This window comes from Lygodium microphyllum, chromosome 14 (assembly GCF_053477565.2).
Source record: "Lygodium microphyllum isolate KBCC chromosome 14, Lygodium_microphyllum_v1.1.10, whole genome shotgun sequence".
Taxonomy (NCBI): Eukaryota; Viridiplantae; Streptophyta; class Polypodiopsida; order Schizaeales; family Lygodiaceae; genus Lygodium; species Lygodium microphyllum.
In genome coordinates this window covers 56,189,828-56,208,728 of record NC_141148.1, presented here as the reverse complement: position 1 = coordinate 56,208,728, position 18,901 = coordinate 56,189,828, and the positions used below count along the sequence as shown (strand labels likewise).

The following is an 18,901-nucleotide window of genomic DNA, read 5'->3' as shown; positions in this document are numbered from 1 at the left end:
CAGACTGTGACTGTGAGGTAAGAAGAAGAGTAGAGAGGGCAGTGGAAGACTTCAGTTTGTAAATGCCGTTCTCCTCATATCCAGATGATAGAACCTTCCTCGATTCACGATCAAGGACTCGCACTGTAGAACTGTCAAACTCCACCAGAAGACCAAGAGAGCAAATCTTATGGACTGAAAGGAGATGGTACCCCAATCCTGGTACATGCAAAACCTCTGAAGTATGGGTGCCACCTCGTCCATCCGGAATAAGCTGCATCTTACCCCGACCTGCAATAGAAACTGAAGAGCTGTCTCCAATGAGAACCTGCCCACGCGAAGGTCGCAGCTGGGCAACACCATCTGATGAAGGAGTCATGTGCCGTGAGGCACCACTATCAATAATCCACTCTCGAGATTGGGAAGCCGCCATCGCAGCATCAGAAGCATTCGGTGAAGCGTCCTCAATGACAACTAAGTGTAGAAATGCAGCTGATGAGGGTGCAGCCATCGCTCCAGAATCCTTGGTTTCCTTCTTCTTGGTGTCCTTCGAGTCTTTGTCAGGGCAATCCTTCTTCCAATGGCCAGTCTTTCCACAAATATGGCATGTGGAGTCTTTGTCCTTGTCCTTCTTGGACTTGTTATCCCCCTTCTTCTTCTTTTGGTCCTTCCCCTTCTTCTGAGAGGCTTGACCTGTCAACGCCTCCGTCTTGGAAGCATTCTGTCCCTTTAACTGTTCCTCTTGGTCCAAGACCATAGGAACCAACTCCTCCCACCGAAGAGTAGACTCTCGCCCCGAAGCAATAAGGGCAGAGTAAAATGTACCGAATCGTGGCGGCAACTGGGACAAGAGTGTAATCGCCATGTCTTCGGAGGAGATCGGCTTCCCCGCATTCTGAACCTGCATCTGTAGCTGCCTTAGCTTGTTAATGTGTTCCCTTAGCGAAGAAGACTTATTGACGGACAAGGTCCGCATCTGAACCTCCAAAGAAACCCTCTTCATTAGGGTCATCCGATTGTACATTTGATCAAGCTCCAGCCATATCTCACAAGCCACCGTCAAGTGCTCGATGTGAGCGATCACGGCTGTAGTGCATGATAGAAAGAGAAAGGATCGAATCCTGGCATTCAGTTTGTCCCAATGAGATTGGGCCCTGGCCAACTCCGCACGAGCTTCGGAAGAGAGTTTGGACTCATCTCTTACCGAAGGCCGGTCAATATCTTCCTGTACCAACTCCGCCAAATCATAGGACTCCAGAATGGCCAACATCATAACGCGCCAAATGCGGTAGTTGTGCTTCTGATCTGTAGGAAGAGCCGGTAGGACAGGCACCTTCCGGTCCATAATCGCCTGGAACTCCAGGTCCATCTCTGTAGACATCTTCACCTGCAATGCCTTCTCAAACGCAAAAGCAGCCCCCTCTGACTGGGTAAACTCAGCCTGCTAAGGCTCTTCTGCGTCCCGAAGCTTCTTCACCCGCCGGAGGCGATGAAAAAGCAAAACCTGCACTTTTAGGTTGAAAACTCAAACTTTCTCCGCGTCAAACAGCAGTAAACAGCAGCAAATCCACCACCTGTACTCCTTTCCTGTGCGCCCACACTCGTTTCAGCCTTGTTCCAAGGCGCAGCCCTCCTGTCTGCCCTTAAACGCAAAAAACGCAAATTTGTGTCGCTATGGAAACTCCTCTTCAGGTTGATTCTGCGCTCAGTCAGCCCTCAAACACTGCTCTGATACCATGTCAGAGTGCAGCGGTGCGGAAGCGTAGGACTGAGAGAGAGAGAACGCAGAGAGAGAAGGGAGAGAAAGAGACAGTGTACACTGAAGATCTGCTGTATAAAGAATGCTGAATACAAAGATATACACGGGCGCAGTGCGCTGGACTGCGTGTCTCCACCTCGACGATGCGACCTGCTGTCCACCTCGAAGTCTGCTGCAGTCTGCACTGTCTGTTGTCTGAAATCTGCGAACAGAGACAGAGATCTGCACGGCACCGGTCTGTAATCTGCGACAGAGAATGATCGCCAGACTGCTGAAAACGTCAGCAATAAATAGGCGAAAAACTGCCTGAAATAGGGCGCCAAAATAGGGCGCAGCCTGATAAAAATCGGCTGCAGGCAGTCGGACTGCCACGTGGCAGTACGACTGCACAGTCCGACTGTGCAGCTGGTCCGACTGCTGGACCAGCTGTGCTGCTGCCTGAAAACAGGCTATGATCTCTGACATGTTCGATGCCTTGGTTGCTTTGGGGTGGGACGCCTTGGGGTAAATAAAAACTTTTGGCTGCCCCACTTTTCTTGCTCAGTTTTGGACCTGAGAGGGGGTGTTGCACTAAGAAATGTACTTAACCACTTAAACAGCCCCAAAACAGCTTATTTCATACCTATTTTAGGCTTATTCTTGTTAAAACCCTGAAATGGGGTGCAGGTCAAGAGAGTTAAGTGGAGGCTTTCAAACTTTATATAAATAGACAACCTATCCTCTACTCCCCCCATTTCGTTTTTGCAATTTTAGGTCTTTCAGCTTGTTGCCCACATCTCAGACGCGAAGGACATTGCATCTAAGCTGGCCATTGCTATCTACATCAGTCAGGCCTCTGTTTTCCACCTTTTCCATGCTGATTGGAACTGATTACAGCCACGCAACTATTGCAAAGTGCTATCGTTGCTAATGTTAGCTTGCCATATCATCATCCTTGCTGGCGACTATTGTTTTGCTGCTGTACAGATGGTTCTCTCTCCTCTAGCTGTCGCCTTGTTGTGTTTGGCAATCTCTTATCTCAACTAGCTATCACCCAGCCTGCCTAGGCTATGTTTTGTTTTTTTCTTTCTCCTCACTTTGCACTTGCAGATTTTCTCTCTTCTCAGCTTGCGTTTGCTGCAACACACTGGCGTCTGCATTAAATCCAGCACACCTGTTGCTACGTTTGCTGGTGTTGGATATTCGGAGGCTGCCTTACTGTGTTTCGAGATCCGTTAAGAGTACGATACCCTCCCTAGTTCATTACCCTTGCCCTACCTCGAAATACAAGAGTTTGTGGTACAATATTTACTTTCTGCATAGTGTGTTTGTTGCGTGAACATTGTATATTCAGCAATCATCCATTTCATTATTCTGTGTGTTCATTGTCTGTGAGTTAACCTAACCCTAACCCTAATTGTGTTCTATGTTATCAGTTTTTGCTTTGTTATACAATTGGTATTGTGTTTTTTATGTTTAGAGCCTTTTTTCACAGTTATGTTGACTAGAAGCCCATATAACGAGCGGTTTCAAAAAGTGAAACCAGATGCTCATGATCAAAGAAACAAACCATGAACTAGTGAACCTATATAATGAAGCTCTTCGGAAGCTAAATTTGGCGACTCCTAAAATTTAGGAGGTTATTATTGTGAAAGATGCTCAAATGGAAATTTTGTTCACATCAAGGGCTTCGGAATTTTGCAAGGAACAATTTTGTCTTCAACAACCATCTCAAATTCTTAACCATTTGAGAGATTTTTAGAGTAGGAGGTTTGGAAGCTTCTTTTTCTAGAAAAGTGACATGTGACATCTAGAAGAGGACGTGCTATTTTGAAGAGACAAGTGTCTTTACACTTGTCCTTTTCAGCAAACACTTGTCATTTGTAGCCTCTACTTTCCACTTTTGAGCAGCCAAGCCCTTCACCTATATATTAGAGATCTGTCTCTTTATTTGGAATAAGCTCTCATGCTGAAATTTCAGCTACATGCTTTGTATTTTCCTATCTATCTCTCATCCAAGAAGCACTTTCTACTTAGTTTGATTTAATTCAAGCACTAAAGACGAAAATCATCTTGTTGCCCAAGTTTGTAGAAATTAGGGTTTCAAAACCCTAATTTTTAGAATTGTAGCAAATCAGCCTTTTGTATATGGTTTAGGCACTTGCAACACGTGGTTTTGTTTATATAAATTCTTGTAAAGGAGAAGGGGCCAGTTTCCCTCTCAATGTGGTGTTGACTTTCTCTCTCTCTCTCTCATCTAATTTTCATGGTGATAATTGATCGAGTTGGTTAAGTTTAAAACACTGTCATTGTCACATTCTTCCCCGCACTTAACATATCTCATGAGTGAGTACATTGGTGCCAGGGGTAAACAATGTTCATGGAAGAAACTTGCTCAAGTAGTGAGCTGTATGCCATCTAAGGATGGGTCTCATGTGTTGTTGAAGCATGGCAAATATTTCCTTCTTACTGCTGTTGGTAAGAGTGCCCTTAGAAGTGGAATGATTCTTGTTACTAAAATCTTGAAGAACTCAGCATGCTTCCTTGGAAGTTGGCATACAAGGCATATGCCGATTTCTCTCGTCATGGATGATCAGCCTCCACCTAATACCACGCCTATTTTGGTGTTCAGCATGCTAATGAATTGCTCATTTTTTAGTACTCTTTCATGTGAATGCATGCATGTCTAAACAAAGTCTGATCCTGACTTCTCCCAATACCTTACAAACTGTACTGAGTAAACACTGTGAAATGTGTCTAGGAAAGTGTCGGATGAGGTGAAGGAGAGTTTGGATTGACCTGCAAGATCAGCATAACTCTGTACAGAGTTTATAATAGTGAGAAGCTTTTACATCTGTAAGTGAGAATGTTTGTAAATATGTGCAACCTAGGCACACCAACAGAAAAATGAATCACATTAATGAGGATGGGAACTTGCCACTGGTGACCCCTAACTGCATGCTTAGAATGTCCAAGTGAGTATGGTGCATTGCCTAATGCCTGGTTGTTCTGCCTAATGAAATTTTAACAATAAGTGTTTATGTGTTTTTGTGAGACTTAATCCCCTGTTTTTATTTGCTAGTCTAGACATCCTTCTATAGCATTCTACAGGCTCTAAGAGCATGAAGCAGAAGGCCTGTTTACCTGAAGGCCAGGTTGACATTGTTGTATGCAATAATGAACCTCTTCCCCAATATCAGAGGCAAATTTTATGTTAATTATTTCTGAGAGGGAATCCAAGCCTTAAGTTGAGAGATATTGCCACTTGGATTAACAGTCACATCTTTCAAGGAATTAAGCTGCTACCTGTATATCTTTCAGAGGACACCGTAAATGTGGATGCAAACTCTGGAGGATCAACATCACTGAGCAGCAGCAGTTCTGTGGTATCTTCAAGCTCGTCAAGAGATGCTACATCTTCTACCATCACCAGTTTTGATTTGTCTTCAATGACAAATATTTCAATGGAGAGAGCAGCATTAACACTTGCAGAACTTAAACAAGGTTTTCTGACTGCTCCAACAGTGTTTCAAGGGTAAGTGCTATCTTCCAAAATCACTTAAAAGTGATCATGGTTATGGTTACTTAAATATGTCTTCTTAGATGCTTAAATATGTCTTCTTAGATGCTTGGGTTGTTCAAGCAACAATTTAACTCTTCATTTGAATGACACAGCTTTATAATCTTGATCTACCTGTGCCATGCTCTGTGGTATCCTTGGTTTGTTTTCAGTTGACTGTGGTGGTGAGTCTAGTTGCTACATGTTTTACCTGTCATCGTGCTTTTATGGCATTCTTCAGGAGCTTGCACTCTTAGAGTGGTTTAGTTGAGCAGAAGAATTGCACTACTATGGAATTGGGGTGGATGATATGTGATGAGCCCAGAGGTTTTTTCCTTTGGGACAGTAGTGAAGTTTACCCAGTTCACTTTCATAACCCATTCAGGGAGTGACAGTATACAAGGCTATCCCTTGTAGGAGACCTTCACCTTCCTTGGGCACATTAGAGGTCTAGCGTGGAGGATTTGATTCTTTGTCTTAAAGACACAGTGTCAACGATTACTTTCTAGAGATTGGTGGCTATTGCCTCTTTGTCTTCGTAAGGTGTGAGGAGGTGGTCAATTGGGATGCCTTCTATGACAACCATACTGCAATCTAGGCTCCAATATCCATTGAGGTTATTTAGTTGCAGTCCCACTTCTAGCCATGCAGTCCATCTTTGTCTATCCTTACCCTTTTTGTTTCCCTTTACCTCTTCATCAACAATATTTACTAGTACATGTGCTAGAGCCTTCATCATCAGTTGGAGGCAAGGTATTCTCAAACTGACGCGTTTGTTTAAAGGGGGTTTCTTCATCTTATTTGGGTATTGTATCATTTGCGGAAGGTCCATGAGGATACATGTTCTCTTCAATTTTTCATTGGGGTTTCAGAAACTAGAGGTATGAAACAGGTTTCCAATGTTTCATACAAGTTTCCTAGAATGTAAGAAATGGGTTTCATTCAAGGTGAAAATCGTGTAAACTTTTTATACATATAAATATACTTTTAAGTCCCATGGGCTGCAACAAAACACATATTGCACATGATTCAACATTATACAAAATCTAAGTGAACAAGCAGTAGATCGACTATAAAAGAAGCATGATGCTACAAGTTAAAAACTGCTTAAAGATACAATTTGCAATCAATCAATAACCACCCATGTTTGTATAGGACTTCTGTGGACCATGTGACATATCACATGAATGATAGAAGTTGCTACTAAACATACTCAAACTTTGAATCCATCTCTCTATAGATGAGCTTTGACTAGGTTAAAAAGGACAATTTGATCCCATGTGCGAAATTGGCCTAATTGTAATCTTGACAGGCCAAAATTTCAATTCAGTCGTTTCCTATGTTTCAAAAACACTTGGACATTTCTAATGTTTCCAGCTTGTAGGAAATGCGTTTTGTAGCAACTGTGAATATGTAGTGCATGGTTTCGGGATGGTCCATTGCATTTTGATGCCATGTTACGAGTTCCTAGAGGCTTCTAGATTCTTATGAGAGATTTGAGTGTTGTGCCTTTTGAAGTTCACTCATGATGGAGCTTGTTAATCTTAGAGGTTGAGATAGTGGCAGTGAGATAGTGAAACTTTTAGTTCTCTATGAGAGATTGTGCCTATTTCTTCAAGCATGATCCATCTATTGGCTCTACCATAGGACAATTAGAAGTATTTCTTGTATAATATCTTGATTCTCTTGCAGGAGCTGATTGGTTTGTGCAGATATGCTAGGGTTTGCAAAAGGAAACACAGAGTATATGGCCATGACTAAAACACAATGAACTCAAACACTAATGCCAAAACACAAAAATATAGAATGAAAATAATTAAATAATGAATGAATAAATGAATGAAAATGTATAGAATGTTTAAGGGGAGAGTTGTCCAATAGCTAGTGGCTCTAGTTGGAGCAGGCTAAGGATGGTGTCAATGTGTGTTGTCCACCAAACATGGATCCCAAGTGCAGTAGCCACTGGTCAAAGTAGAGGATGATGAAGAAAAGTGCTAAAAATGTAAAAACAACTTGCTGCTAATGATGACCAGTAGCCATGCGTCAATTGAATAGCAAAAACACAGAGGCAAATTGAGGTCGATGATGATGCCAACAAGCTTGGATCAAAATGCATCTTGAAGGAGCCACCAAGCTGAATTACGGCAACTGGAGATGACCATGATAATAGATTGGAGAAGATGGCAGCAATTTGGGAAAATGCAGCCTTCTCGATGTAGGCAACAAATAGCTAGAGATGATGGAAACAACAAGCTAGAGTGAAATGTAGGCTGTAGGTATTTGATGGACGGAGAGCACCAACTGAGGAACAATGGAACAATAGATGGAGAAGTGGAGTTCATGTAGATAGGGGATGAACTGGGGTAGACTCCGATTGACCATGATGCAAGTGACCTACTATATCTATAGATGAGGAACCAACCAAAAAATGGGGAGTTTGCTTATGGGACACTAAAACATGCTTAATTATGTTTGAGTTTTGGGGTTGTATGATGAGCCACTGATTGTTTAATGTGTTAACACACGTTTTTTAAAAAAACACCCCCTCTCAAGCCCAAAATTAGAACTAGAAAGGACTACAACCACCCTATGGATACCTTGAGACATCCCACCCCAAAGCAGCTAGGGCATTGGTTAGTGGGTGCATGTCCATTGCCCAAGGACCTACCAAGACTACCTAGGCAATGGTTATCTCACCTTGGAAGTACAAAGGGCCACCACAAAGAGGCCAAGGCATCAAGTAAAGGATGCTTGTCAGCTGCCTGGTAGCCTACCAGGACCTATAATGTTGAATCACTGTGAACTTTGGTGGTATTATTGTTTGTTTGTTGTTTTGGTGAAGGAATACTGCCCGTGGGGAAAAAGAGGGATGATTGGCTCATAAATCACAAAATAAAGAGCATGGATAAAGTCACTTGTAAGGGTGTCAATGAAAAAGGAAATGGAGGTATAGTGGTGACAAAGCTATAGATTTAAATTGCTCAGGATCCAATGGGAGTAAGGTTCTCATGTGTGCATTGCACAATGAAATGCATAAAGTGATGCAAGAGGGAATGGTTGGTGATGTAGAAGACGAAAAGATAATACCAAAATCTGAAGTTACCAAATGAAGGGTAGAAACTACCTCTTAACCATGGATGAATGTCAACACTGAAGGTAAGAGGAGAATCAGATGTTGGACTTCGTGTGGTGCCAATAACCAAGATGAAATGATGTAATTTGATGATGAAGTGTCACAACTCTATAGTAACAGAATTTGTATCCTTTTTCATTAATTTGTCTATATAATGATTTATTAAATTTATTTCCTTTGCACTAATTAGATATAAAGAAAAGTGCATTGGAGCTGGCCACTGATGAGTAGTCACAGGTTATGGTGGACCCACGCGGTGGGTTAGAGAAAAGATAGTTCACACTTCCACCTATATGGCCCGATTGGGCGCCTGTGACCAGAACTCATACATATCAAGGTTAGACTCGCACACAGAAAGGATTGATGCCTTGAAGTGTGGGCTAGATCCACCAGAACAGACAATTACAATTAACAAGATGGCATGATCATGAGATGCTTGTATAATGTGCGTGTGTGGGCTGAAATCTTGAAATGCACATTTCTTTGCATAGGAAAGTCACATGAAGATTCTGATACCGTTTTTGCGATGTACACAGAAAAAGCTTTCATATGACACCCAATTGGGGGGGTCCCTAAATTTTAGGAGGTCCCTAAATTTTAGGAGCCTTGAATTAGCCTAAAAATGCTAGTCCTAAAAAATAGGGATGTCATTATAAAAATAGTAAATTCTGTACTCTGACTGTGCTTACTAAATTTGGTTGTTTCTATTCTTGACAGTATTCAGCCCAAAAAGGAAGGCCATAGAGAAGAGACAAGTGTCAAGACACTTGTCACATAAGTTTCCAAGTGTCCCACCACTTGTCACATCTCATGACATGTGGCTGGACACTTGTCTTGTGCTACTCCACTTTCCCCTTTTGTACTAGCTCTTCCCTCTCCTATAAATAAGAGCTCGTTTCTCTTCATTCAGCATCATTTTTGTTTGCTGTAAACTCATGTACAGCACCCACAGATAGCCAGAAACTGGCCCCATCCATCCCCATCATCATCCCCCACTTCTCCATTATCAAATTCCTCCATATTCCCTCTTCTATCACTGCTATTTTACAGGACAGCAAGCCTGTAAATTCATTACAGCACCTCCTTCTCGAGCTCTTTCTTCCATTTTAGCAACAAGAAGCAAGCCCTATCCATGTACTGCTAATCAACGATGGAGAAAGGCTGATTTTCCCTCTTTCTTCTCTCATACTGTAAAGAAATCAGTTTTTATCATTGCATAATAGATAATGCATGTGTGTTTGTACATCTTTGCATGATCTTGTGAGAGTGAAAATTACTTCTCCTCACTCTCAGGTTGATTGTAACTGAGCTCTTCCCTAAGGGACTTGGGTTGAGCAGAAATACATTCCTTCGGGGGGGGGGGTTGCCCATCTTCAACCCTCAATCTTGTCTCCATTACTTTCACATTTTCATGGCTGTAATTTTGCGAGTAATTTTTATTTTCAGCTTTGTAAGTGTTCATTCTCTTTTATATTAAATCTCGAAAACAAGCGAATATCATAATTGTTAAGCATACTACGTTGTTCGGGGCGTTTACAGTGGTATCAGAGCTTTGGCTCGGTCCTCACCCCAACACTGGTAGTGCTTACAATTATAAGTTTGTTTATTTTCAGCCCTTGCATTGAGTGCTTGAGCATATTTTTCTTAGAGTCTCAATGGATCAATTGAGTGCTATCCTTCAAGCCATTCAAAGTCTTAGAGAGGAGAATCAGCAAATTCGTGAGCAACTTCTCAAACTAGAAAAAGTTGAGAATCCCAAAGAATTCAAGGAAAGAAGCCCATCTACTTCAAGAAGACAAAGCCATACCAATGAAAGGAGCCGATCAAGAAGTCCAACTACGTCTAAGAGGCAGTCCCATTCTACTTCAAGACAAAGAAAGAGATCGCGTCGAAGCTCATCCTCTTCTTCAAAGTCATCTGGCGCCTACTCTGATGGACCCTCTTCTAGTGACGAATAGTCACACCCTTCTCGTGGAAGACCTCATCATCGTCAAAGGCGTCGACATTCTTCACCCTCATCTCCATCTTCATCCCCATCAAGCACTTCATCATCTTCAACCTCAAGATCCCAGCATGGACGAAGGCATAAGAAGAAGAAGAAGACTAAGTCACTATCTCAACTTGAAAAGAAGATCAAGTTCAGTATGTATGATGGTTCCCGAAATCCTGATCTTCTTCTGAAGTTTATTCGTCAATTTCAAATTTTGTATGGTCGTGACAAGTATAAAGAAAATGAAAAGATTAAGTTTGCAGCTTTACATTTGACCGACTTAGCCCATACTTGGTGGACGGGGTTGAAATATGATCATGCTGCCCCAAAATCATGTTGGTCCTTTGTTCGCATGATACAAAGCCAATTTCTTCCTGTTCATTTCAAAAGAGATGTAAAAATGGAATGGGGTCGGTTTTGGCAAAGGAAAAATGAGTCACTTGGTGACTATACCAAGAGATTTTGGGAGCTACTTTTGAAGGTCCAACATTTCAAGAAGATCAGCAGTTCGGAAAAGCTTAGGAAGTTTCAAGGAGGTTTGCATTTTAAACTTCGTACTGCTCTTAATCATTATCATTGTTTTAGTTTCAGGGAGCTCATTGACCATGTTGAGATATGGGAAATGGATCACAATGGCAACAAATCATTCCAAAAGAATGATAACAAGAGAGTAGCTGACGATGAGGAGTATTCAGCCCCAAATGAAGGACAAAAACAGCGGCAAAAGCAGCCATCAAATCAAAAGAAGATGAAGCCCTATGCACCTCCTAATGCTCCTCAATTTCGCTCCAATCTATACCCACAAGCAAAGCAACTTTCCAAAGAAGAAAAGCAGCGCTTCATGAAAGAAGGGAAGTGCTTTAAATGTGGAAAAACATGCCACATAGCGAAGCAATGTCCAAACAAAGGACAAAGCAAGGTTTCTGACAACAAGCCTAAGTCACCAGTGAAAATCAATGCTATCAGTGATGTAGTTGCAAACACAACTCACACTCCAGAGATGCGCAAATTATTAAAAGCTTGGGGGCAATTGCAAGGTGAGCAAGCACTATTCTTGATAGATCTTGGGGCGAATGAAAATGTCATTTCTTTGCAATTAGCTAAAGAGCTTGGATTAAAGAATGAAGAGATGGACACTCCGGCAGAAGTTCGCCAAGCTTTAAATGCCGATGAAGGTGACACAGTGAAGACTGTGACACCCTACATTGGCAAGCTCAAGTTTCAAATTCAAGGCTACAGTGACGAAGATACCTTCTGTATCGGAGACCTTGATGGTTGCGATGTGATTCTTGGCATGCCCTGGAATCATAGAGTAGATTCAACCATCTTCTCTCAGAAAAAGAAGGTAGAACTCACCAACAAAGGCAAGAAGTACGAGATCCAAGCTGGAGTTTCTGGAGACACCATACCTATGGTAAGCCATATGCAAGTCTCTAGAGCAATTAAGGATTGTGTTCAATGTTGTTTGCTTTATGTCACTGATGTAAAAGATAATATGAATGCTGAAAACCAAGAGCGACTTCAGCTCTTGGAAAAGTATAAAGATTGTTTTTTGGAAGATCTTCCTTATTAGCTTCCCCCAGAAAGGCTAGAAGACCATCATATTGATATTATTCCGGGCAGTTCTCCTCCTAATATAGCACCATACCGTGTGAGCCGTCCTCAACAAGAAGAAATCAGAAAGCAAGTCGAAGACCTACTCAACCGTGGGCTAATTAGGCCAAGTAGCTCGCCATTTTGTTCACCGGTTCTTCTTGTTCAAAAGAAAGATGGCACATTCAGGATGTGCATTGATTATCGAGCCCTCGACAAAATCATTGTGAAGAATCGGTTTTCTATTCCCAGAATTGATGACATTTTGGATCGTCTAGGAGGCTCAAAGGTTTTCAGCCGCATTGATCTAAAGAGTGATTATCATCAAATTAGGGTAATACCACAAGATGTACACAAAACTGCTTTCCGCACTTCATACGGTCTTTATGAATTCTTGGTGGTCCCTTTTGGATTAACCAATGCACCAGCCACCTTTAATCGAATGATGGAGCACATCTTTAGAGAGCATCGACAATATGTCGGTATTCTTTGATGATATTCTTGTCTTTAGCAAGAATGAAGAGGAGCATCATCAACACTTGGAAATTGTTCTACAATTACTACAACAAAATCAACTCTTGGTAAATGGTAAAAGAGTGAATTTTTCATGCATAAAATAAATTACCTTGCCCATGTCATCTCTTCTGAAGGGATTCAGATGGATCCTGAAAAGATCAGGATAATCCAAGAATGGCCTCATCTTCATGATGTACATGAGGTGCGATCGTTTCTTGGCTTATGCTCTTATTACCGCCGCTTCATCAAGCATTTTGCACATATGGCTTCTCCACTTCATGACCTTACAAAGAAGAAGATCTCTTTTCAATGGAAGAAAAAAGAGAAGACAGCCTTCACAAGGCTGAAAACAACTCTTACTTCTGGACTTGTTCTTATCATTCCAAATCTGGTAAAACCATTTGTGGTGGAAGCAGATATTTGCGGTGATTGTATTGGTGCAGTGCTAAATCAAGAAGGCCATGCCGTAGCCTTTGAAAGCCGCCGTCTAAGTGATGTGGAGAAAAGCAATTTGGTCAAATTTACAGCAAGGAGGTTCTCATCCAGATTATTCCATCAAAGACGGTTACCTTCTCATGAATAATCGCCTTTGTGTCACTCTTCCTGTTCGACAAAAGGTGCTTAAAGAAAGTCATGAACCCCCTTATGCAGGGCATAGAGGGAGGGCAGCCACTCTAAGTGCAATTGAGCGCTACTTTTATTGGCCAACATTACGAAGAGATACACATAACTTCATTGAGGCTTGTCTGGTATGCCAAAAATCCAAGTATGATAGGCAGAAGATTCCAGGATTGTTGCAATCTCTTCCAGTGCCCAAAGATCCATGGGAATCTATCACAATGGATTTCATCTCAGGTATTCCAAGAACACCTCAAGGTCATGATATGATTTGGGTCATAATTGATAGATTCAGCAAACAATCACATTTTATTCCATGTCATAAAACATTGAAATCCGCACAAGTTGCAAGACTTTTCATTCAATATATCTTCAGATTACATGGTATGCCTTCTGAGATCATTTTAGATAGAGACTTCAAATTCACAAGTAACTTTTGGCGTGCTTTATTTGAGAATTTGGGAACCACTTTAAAGTTCTCCTCAGCTTTTCATTCTCAAACTGACGGCCAAACAGAGGTGATGAATCTCACTCTTTTGGATATGTTGAAAGCTTATGTTAGTGAACATAAGTCACAATGGGAGAAATATATTCCATTATTGGAGTTTGCTTACAACAATACAGTGCACTCATCCACAGGGAAAGCTCCAAATGAAATAGTACAGGGTAAAGTGATTCCTCCTCCAATTATTCGCACTAAAGATAAGATTTTTGCTGCTGATGAGTTTGCTTCAGATTTAAAAACAGCAATGGATCAAGTTCGAGCCACTATCAAAGTTGCCCAAGAACGATAAAAGAAGCAAGCAGATAAACGAAGAAGACCTTTGGCTTTTGAAAAAGGTCAATGTGTCTTGCTAAAGTTTGATAAAAGCAGGCTCAAACAAGGTTCCGGTCAAAATTCATCTTTTCCAAAGCTCTCCAGTAGATACTTTGGACCCTTCGAAGTGATTGAGAAAATAAATGAAGTTCCTTATTGACTTGAGCTTCCTGCTCATTGAAAAATACACAATGCTTTTCATATAAGTTTGCTAAAACCTTACATAGGACCAGAACCAAAGGAACCCATTACTGAAGATCCCCCAGAAGTTGAAGAAACAGAGCAACTCTTGGAACATGAACAGATTTTGTTTCACAAGGATCGAACCACGAGAAGTGGCCTTGTGACACGAAAATTCTTACTAAAATTCAAGAATCTACCCACAACAGATGCACAGTGGGTAGATGAAAAATTCATGAAGGATTACCCAAACATTCTTCAACCATATCAAGAAGCTTTTCAGCTGAGGACAGCTGAATAAAAGCCAGAGGGTTGTCACAACTCTATAGTAACAGAATTTGTATCCTTTTTCATTAATTTGTCTATATAGTGATTTATTAAATTTATTTCCTTTGCACTAATTAGATATAAAGAAAAGTGCATTGGAGCTGGCCACTGATGAGTAGTCACAGGTTATGGTGGACCCACGCGGTGGGTTAGAGAAAAGATAGTTCACACTTTCACCTATATGGCCTGATTGGGCGCTTGTGACCAGAACTCATACATATCAGGGTTAGACTCGCACACAGAATGGATTGATGCCTTGAAGTGTGGGCTAGATCCACCAGAACAGACAATTACAATTAACAAGATGGCATGATCATGAAATGCTTGTATAATGTGCATGTGTGGACTGAAAGCTTGAAATGCACATTTCTTTGCATAGGAAAGTCACATGAAGATTCTGATACCGTTTTTGCGATGTACACGGAAAAAGCTTTCATATGACACCCATATTGGGGAGGTCCCTAAATTTTAGGAGCCTCGAATTAGCTTAAAAATGCTAGTCCTAAAAAATAGGGATGTCATTATAAAAATAGTAAGTTCTGTACTCTGACTGTGCTTACTAAATTTGGTTGTTTCTATTCTTGACAGTATTCAGCCCAAAAAGGAAGGCCATAGAGAAGAGACAAGTGTCAAGACACTTGTCACATAAGTTTCCAAGTGTCCCACCACTTGTCACATCTCATGACATGTGGCTGGACACTTGTCTTGTGCTACTCCACTTTCCCCTTTTGTACTAGCTCTTCCCTCTCCTATAAATAAGAGCTCGTTTTTCTTCATTCAGCATCATTTTTGTTTGCTGTAAACTCATGTACAGCACCCACAGATAGCCAGAAACTGGCCCCATCCATCCCCATCATCATCCCCCACTTCTCCATTATCAAATTCCTCCATATTCCCTCTTCTATCACTGCTATTTTACAGGACAGCAAGCCTGTAAATTCATTACAGCACCTCCTTCTCGAGCTCTTTCTTCCATTTTAGCAACAAGAAGCAAGCCCTATCCATGTACTGCTGATCAACGATGGAGAAAGGCTGATTTTCCCTCTTTCTTCTCTCATACTGTAAAGAAATCAGTTTTTATCATTGCATAATAGATAATGCATGTGTGTTTGTACATCTTTGCATGATCTTGTGAGAGTGAGAATTACTTCTCCTCACTCTCAGGTTGATTGTAATTGAGCTCTTCCCTAAGGGACTTGGGTTGAGCAGAAATACATTCCTTCGGGGGGGGGGGTTGCCCATCTTCAACCCTCAATCTTGTCTCCATTACTTTTACATTTTCATGGCTGTAATTTTGTGAGTAATTTTTATTTTCAGCTTTGTAAGTATTCATTCTCTTTTATATTAAATCTCGAAAACAAGCGAATATCATAATTGTTAAGCATACTACGTTGTTCGGGGCGTTTACATGAAGGTAGACCTGACACCTCTCAGTTGGAAGAGTCAAAGGAGTATCAACCATCTTATATACAGAACATGCTTGTACTCGATCTCTAGAGAGGGCTCCTATGCTAACCAAGTGTTATAGGCATGCCTAAAACTTGACTTCAGGAGATGGGTCCTGCCAATCAAGAATGTGAAGGCACAACCACCAAGGTAGTGGTCCACCTAACATGAAAAAGAAACAAGGTAGTAGTGTAGTAAGCGTTGCTAAATTATAAAAACACCTCCGTTGAAAGGAAAGGAAGATGGGTGCCAAGATAAGAGAAGAGATACCCTAGACCCGATTGCTAGGTTAATACTCAACTACACATGCACGCATGCATGCACACAGATACATGCAAACTCTCTCTTTCTCTCTCTCTCTCTCACACACACACACACAGTGGACAATGAACATCAAGAGAGAAGAGTGTTGGAATGTTGTCACATCCACTAGTCTGCGAACATCCACTAGTCTGCGAATGATAGAATGGAAGTACAATACCTAAGGCGCTATAGTACCACATTCAATATGAGTATTCACCAACTAGAAGGTAAAAAGTATATGTAGATAAGAGAGCATTCATACTAGCACACCCGAGAAATATAATAAGCATAGAAGGTAAAAGTACTTTTGACCTTCTCTAGTTAGAAGGTAAAAAGTACTCGTGGATTTTTTATTGTTTGTGTAGATAGGAGTGGGTGATTGTTATCCTTCACTAAAATCGACCAAAAGGTATATGAGCCATACACATTCCAATGTAGTTATGAATGTTCCCTTGTATTCAGCTTCTAGTAGCTAGATGTGGTTGTTGTAGACTACTTGCTCAGCGAAGAGATGTATCAATCACCAAACATGAAACAATTACTACTAGTGGATACTTGTATGTCAAAACAACCAACCCAATCCACGAATGCATGCAAGCAAAGAGAGTTGTTTTTAGGGTAGAAGAGGCCCAACGACTAAGTGCCTTTCAGATAGTGAAAAAACAATAGCTACAAATCCTTGGGACCCAGATTGGCCTGAATTTTGCAGTCCATGAAGGGTTGACCAGCTTGTCCAGCAAATATCGCATCTCTACTAACGAAAATCTTGTTCGTAAAGGGTTGGTACAAGCAATATCCTTTACATTTTGCACTGTAACCAATGAAAATGCATTTGATAGTCTTGTCTTGCAATTCATGTCTTCGTGATTGTTGCACCAAAGCATATGCCAAATAGCCAAAAATACAAATGTGTGGCTTCTAACCATTTCTAATCTCATAAGGCATACATTCAGCCAATGCTTTAGTGGGGCTTTGATTCAACACACATGATAGTATCAAGCCAAATGTTGGAGACAACTCATGGTGTGAAAGCACACAACATGCCATCTCCATAAGAGTTTGATTCTTTCTTTTAGCCACACCGTTTTGTCGAGGTGTGTAAGGTGTAGTATGTTGATGTTTAATACCCCTTTCAGCCAAAAGAGAGTTAAACTCGCATGACATATATTCCTCTCCTTGATCAATGTGGAGAGTAATTAGCTTGCATCCCTTGCCATTAGCCAAGGCTAAGAAGGTTTTAAAGCATGCAAATACCTCTCATTTGTGCCTCAATGCATATGCCCAAGAATGATGGGTTACGTCATTGATGAAGGTCACAAAATACAAGGATTCTTTGAGGATTTGATATGCATGTGTCCACAATAATCACTGTGAAGCACAATGCATTTTGCTAAGTATACAACTCTCACATACATTATGAGTAGGTGCTTCCAATAGAGAGAGAGATCAAGCACCACATTTTTGCTTCTCAAGTGAAGCAAATTGTCATAATTGAGATGACCAAATCAAGCATTCCATAGCTCAATGTCATCCATAATGGTGGCATCAACTTGTAATGCATTCTTTGATGCTCTCCTCTCATACGAATCAAGTCAATATAGTCCATTGTACAATGTGCCGATGACAACAAGGGCACCCCCATCACTATAGTCATAGACACAGTATCAATTCATATGGAACTTAACCATAAAACTAGCATATACAATGGCTGAAATTGAAAGCAAATTTTTCTTTATGCCTAGCATATATAAGATTTTTTGGAGCATGATAATGCCCCCATTTATTGCAACAATGCAAATTTTCTCAATACCTTTGATTGCATACAAAGCATTGTTGGCACATATTACAAATCCCTCCTTTTGTACATTTGCCTATAATATAAATAAGTCAAAAAAGGAAGTAATGTACTTGAAAGTACCGTTTTCAAAATGCCATGTAATTTTATTTTTAGCCACTCACAAATAGTGAGCATATGATGAAGGATTGTAAGAACAATGCACAACAATGGCAAAAATTATTTAATGTTCCAACTATCCCAATCTACTTCTGCATCCTTCACATTTGCTGAATTTTCAGCAATCATCATACCCATTTGCTGCTTCTTTTCACTAGCAGTTTTTTTTTTACGTTCTTCAATTACATGCCCTTTCTAAGTTCTTTCTACAATAGTTGCATCTCTTCTTTCTGGTACCCTCATCCTTGGTGCTTTGAGTGTGCAAAGAAGAGGTTGATTTGTCTTTGCCCTTTGAGTTTGTCGGCTACCATGATTATCCTTTGTTCCTATGGCTGGCTGCAAATGCTTAATTATCCATAGTCATATTGGAGCCTTTTACTTGTGACTATTTCTTTTGCAATAACAATGAAACCAACTCATCAAATGTGTATGCATTGGCATATTCTTTGGCAAGCAAGTTGAATATAGTGACAACTTCAATATGACTATGGTAGACCAGCCAAGACAATAGAAACAAGAAATGCATCTGATATAATCTCATAAATGTTAGCAAGCTACTCCTTCAGATCCTTAACACATGTAATGTATGCATCCACTAAAGCACCTTCTATCATGTGCTCTATCTCCAATTCCTTGCGCAAATAGGCAACATGAGCCTCACTATGCACTGCATACAAAGAGGCAAGTACATCCTGTGCTTGTTTAGTCATTGTGCACGATTGAATATGTGGAATAACTTAGCTTTTGC

General features: G+C 40.8%; 1 protein-coding gene across 1 annotated transcript in view; it reads left to right on the top strand.

Moving 5' to 3' along the window:
• The window catches only part of LOC148025614 (uncharacterized), an 87,576-nt gene that overhangs the window by 60,714 nt on the left and 7,961 nt on the right, over positions 1-18,901 (top strand). The window contains exon 5 of the mRNA XM_087692825.1: positions 5,039-5,252. Coding sequence (XP_087548951.1) covers positions 5,039-5,252 — 214 coding nt within the window. The remainder of the gene's footprint in view (positions 1-5,038; positions 5,253-18,901) is intronic.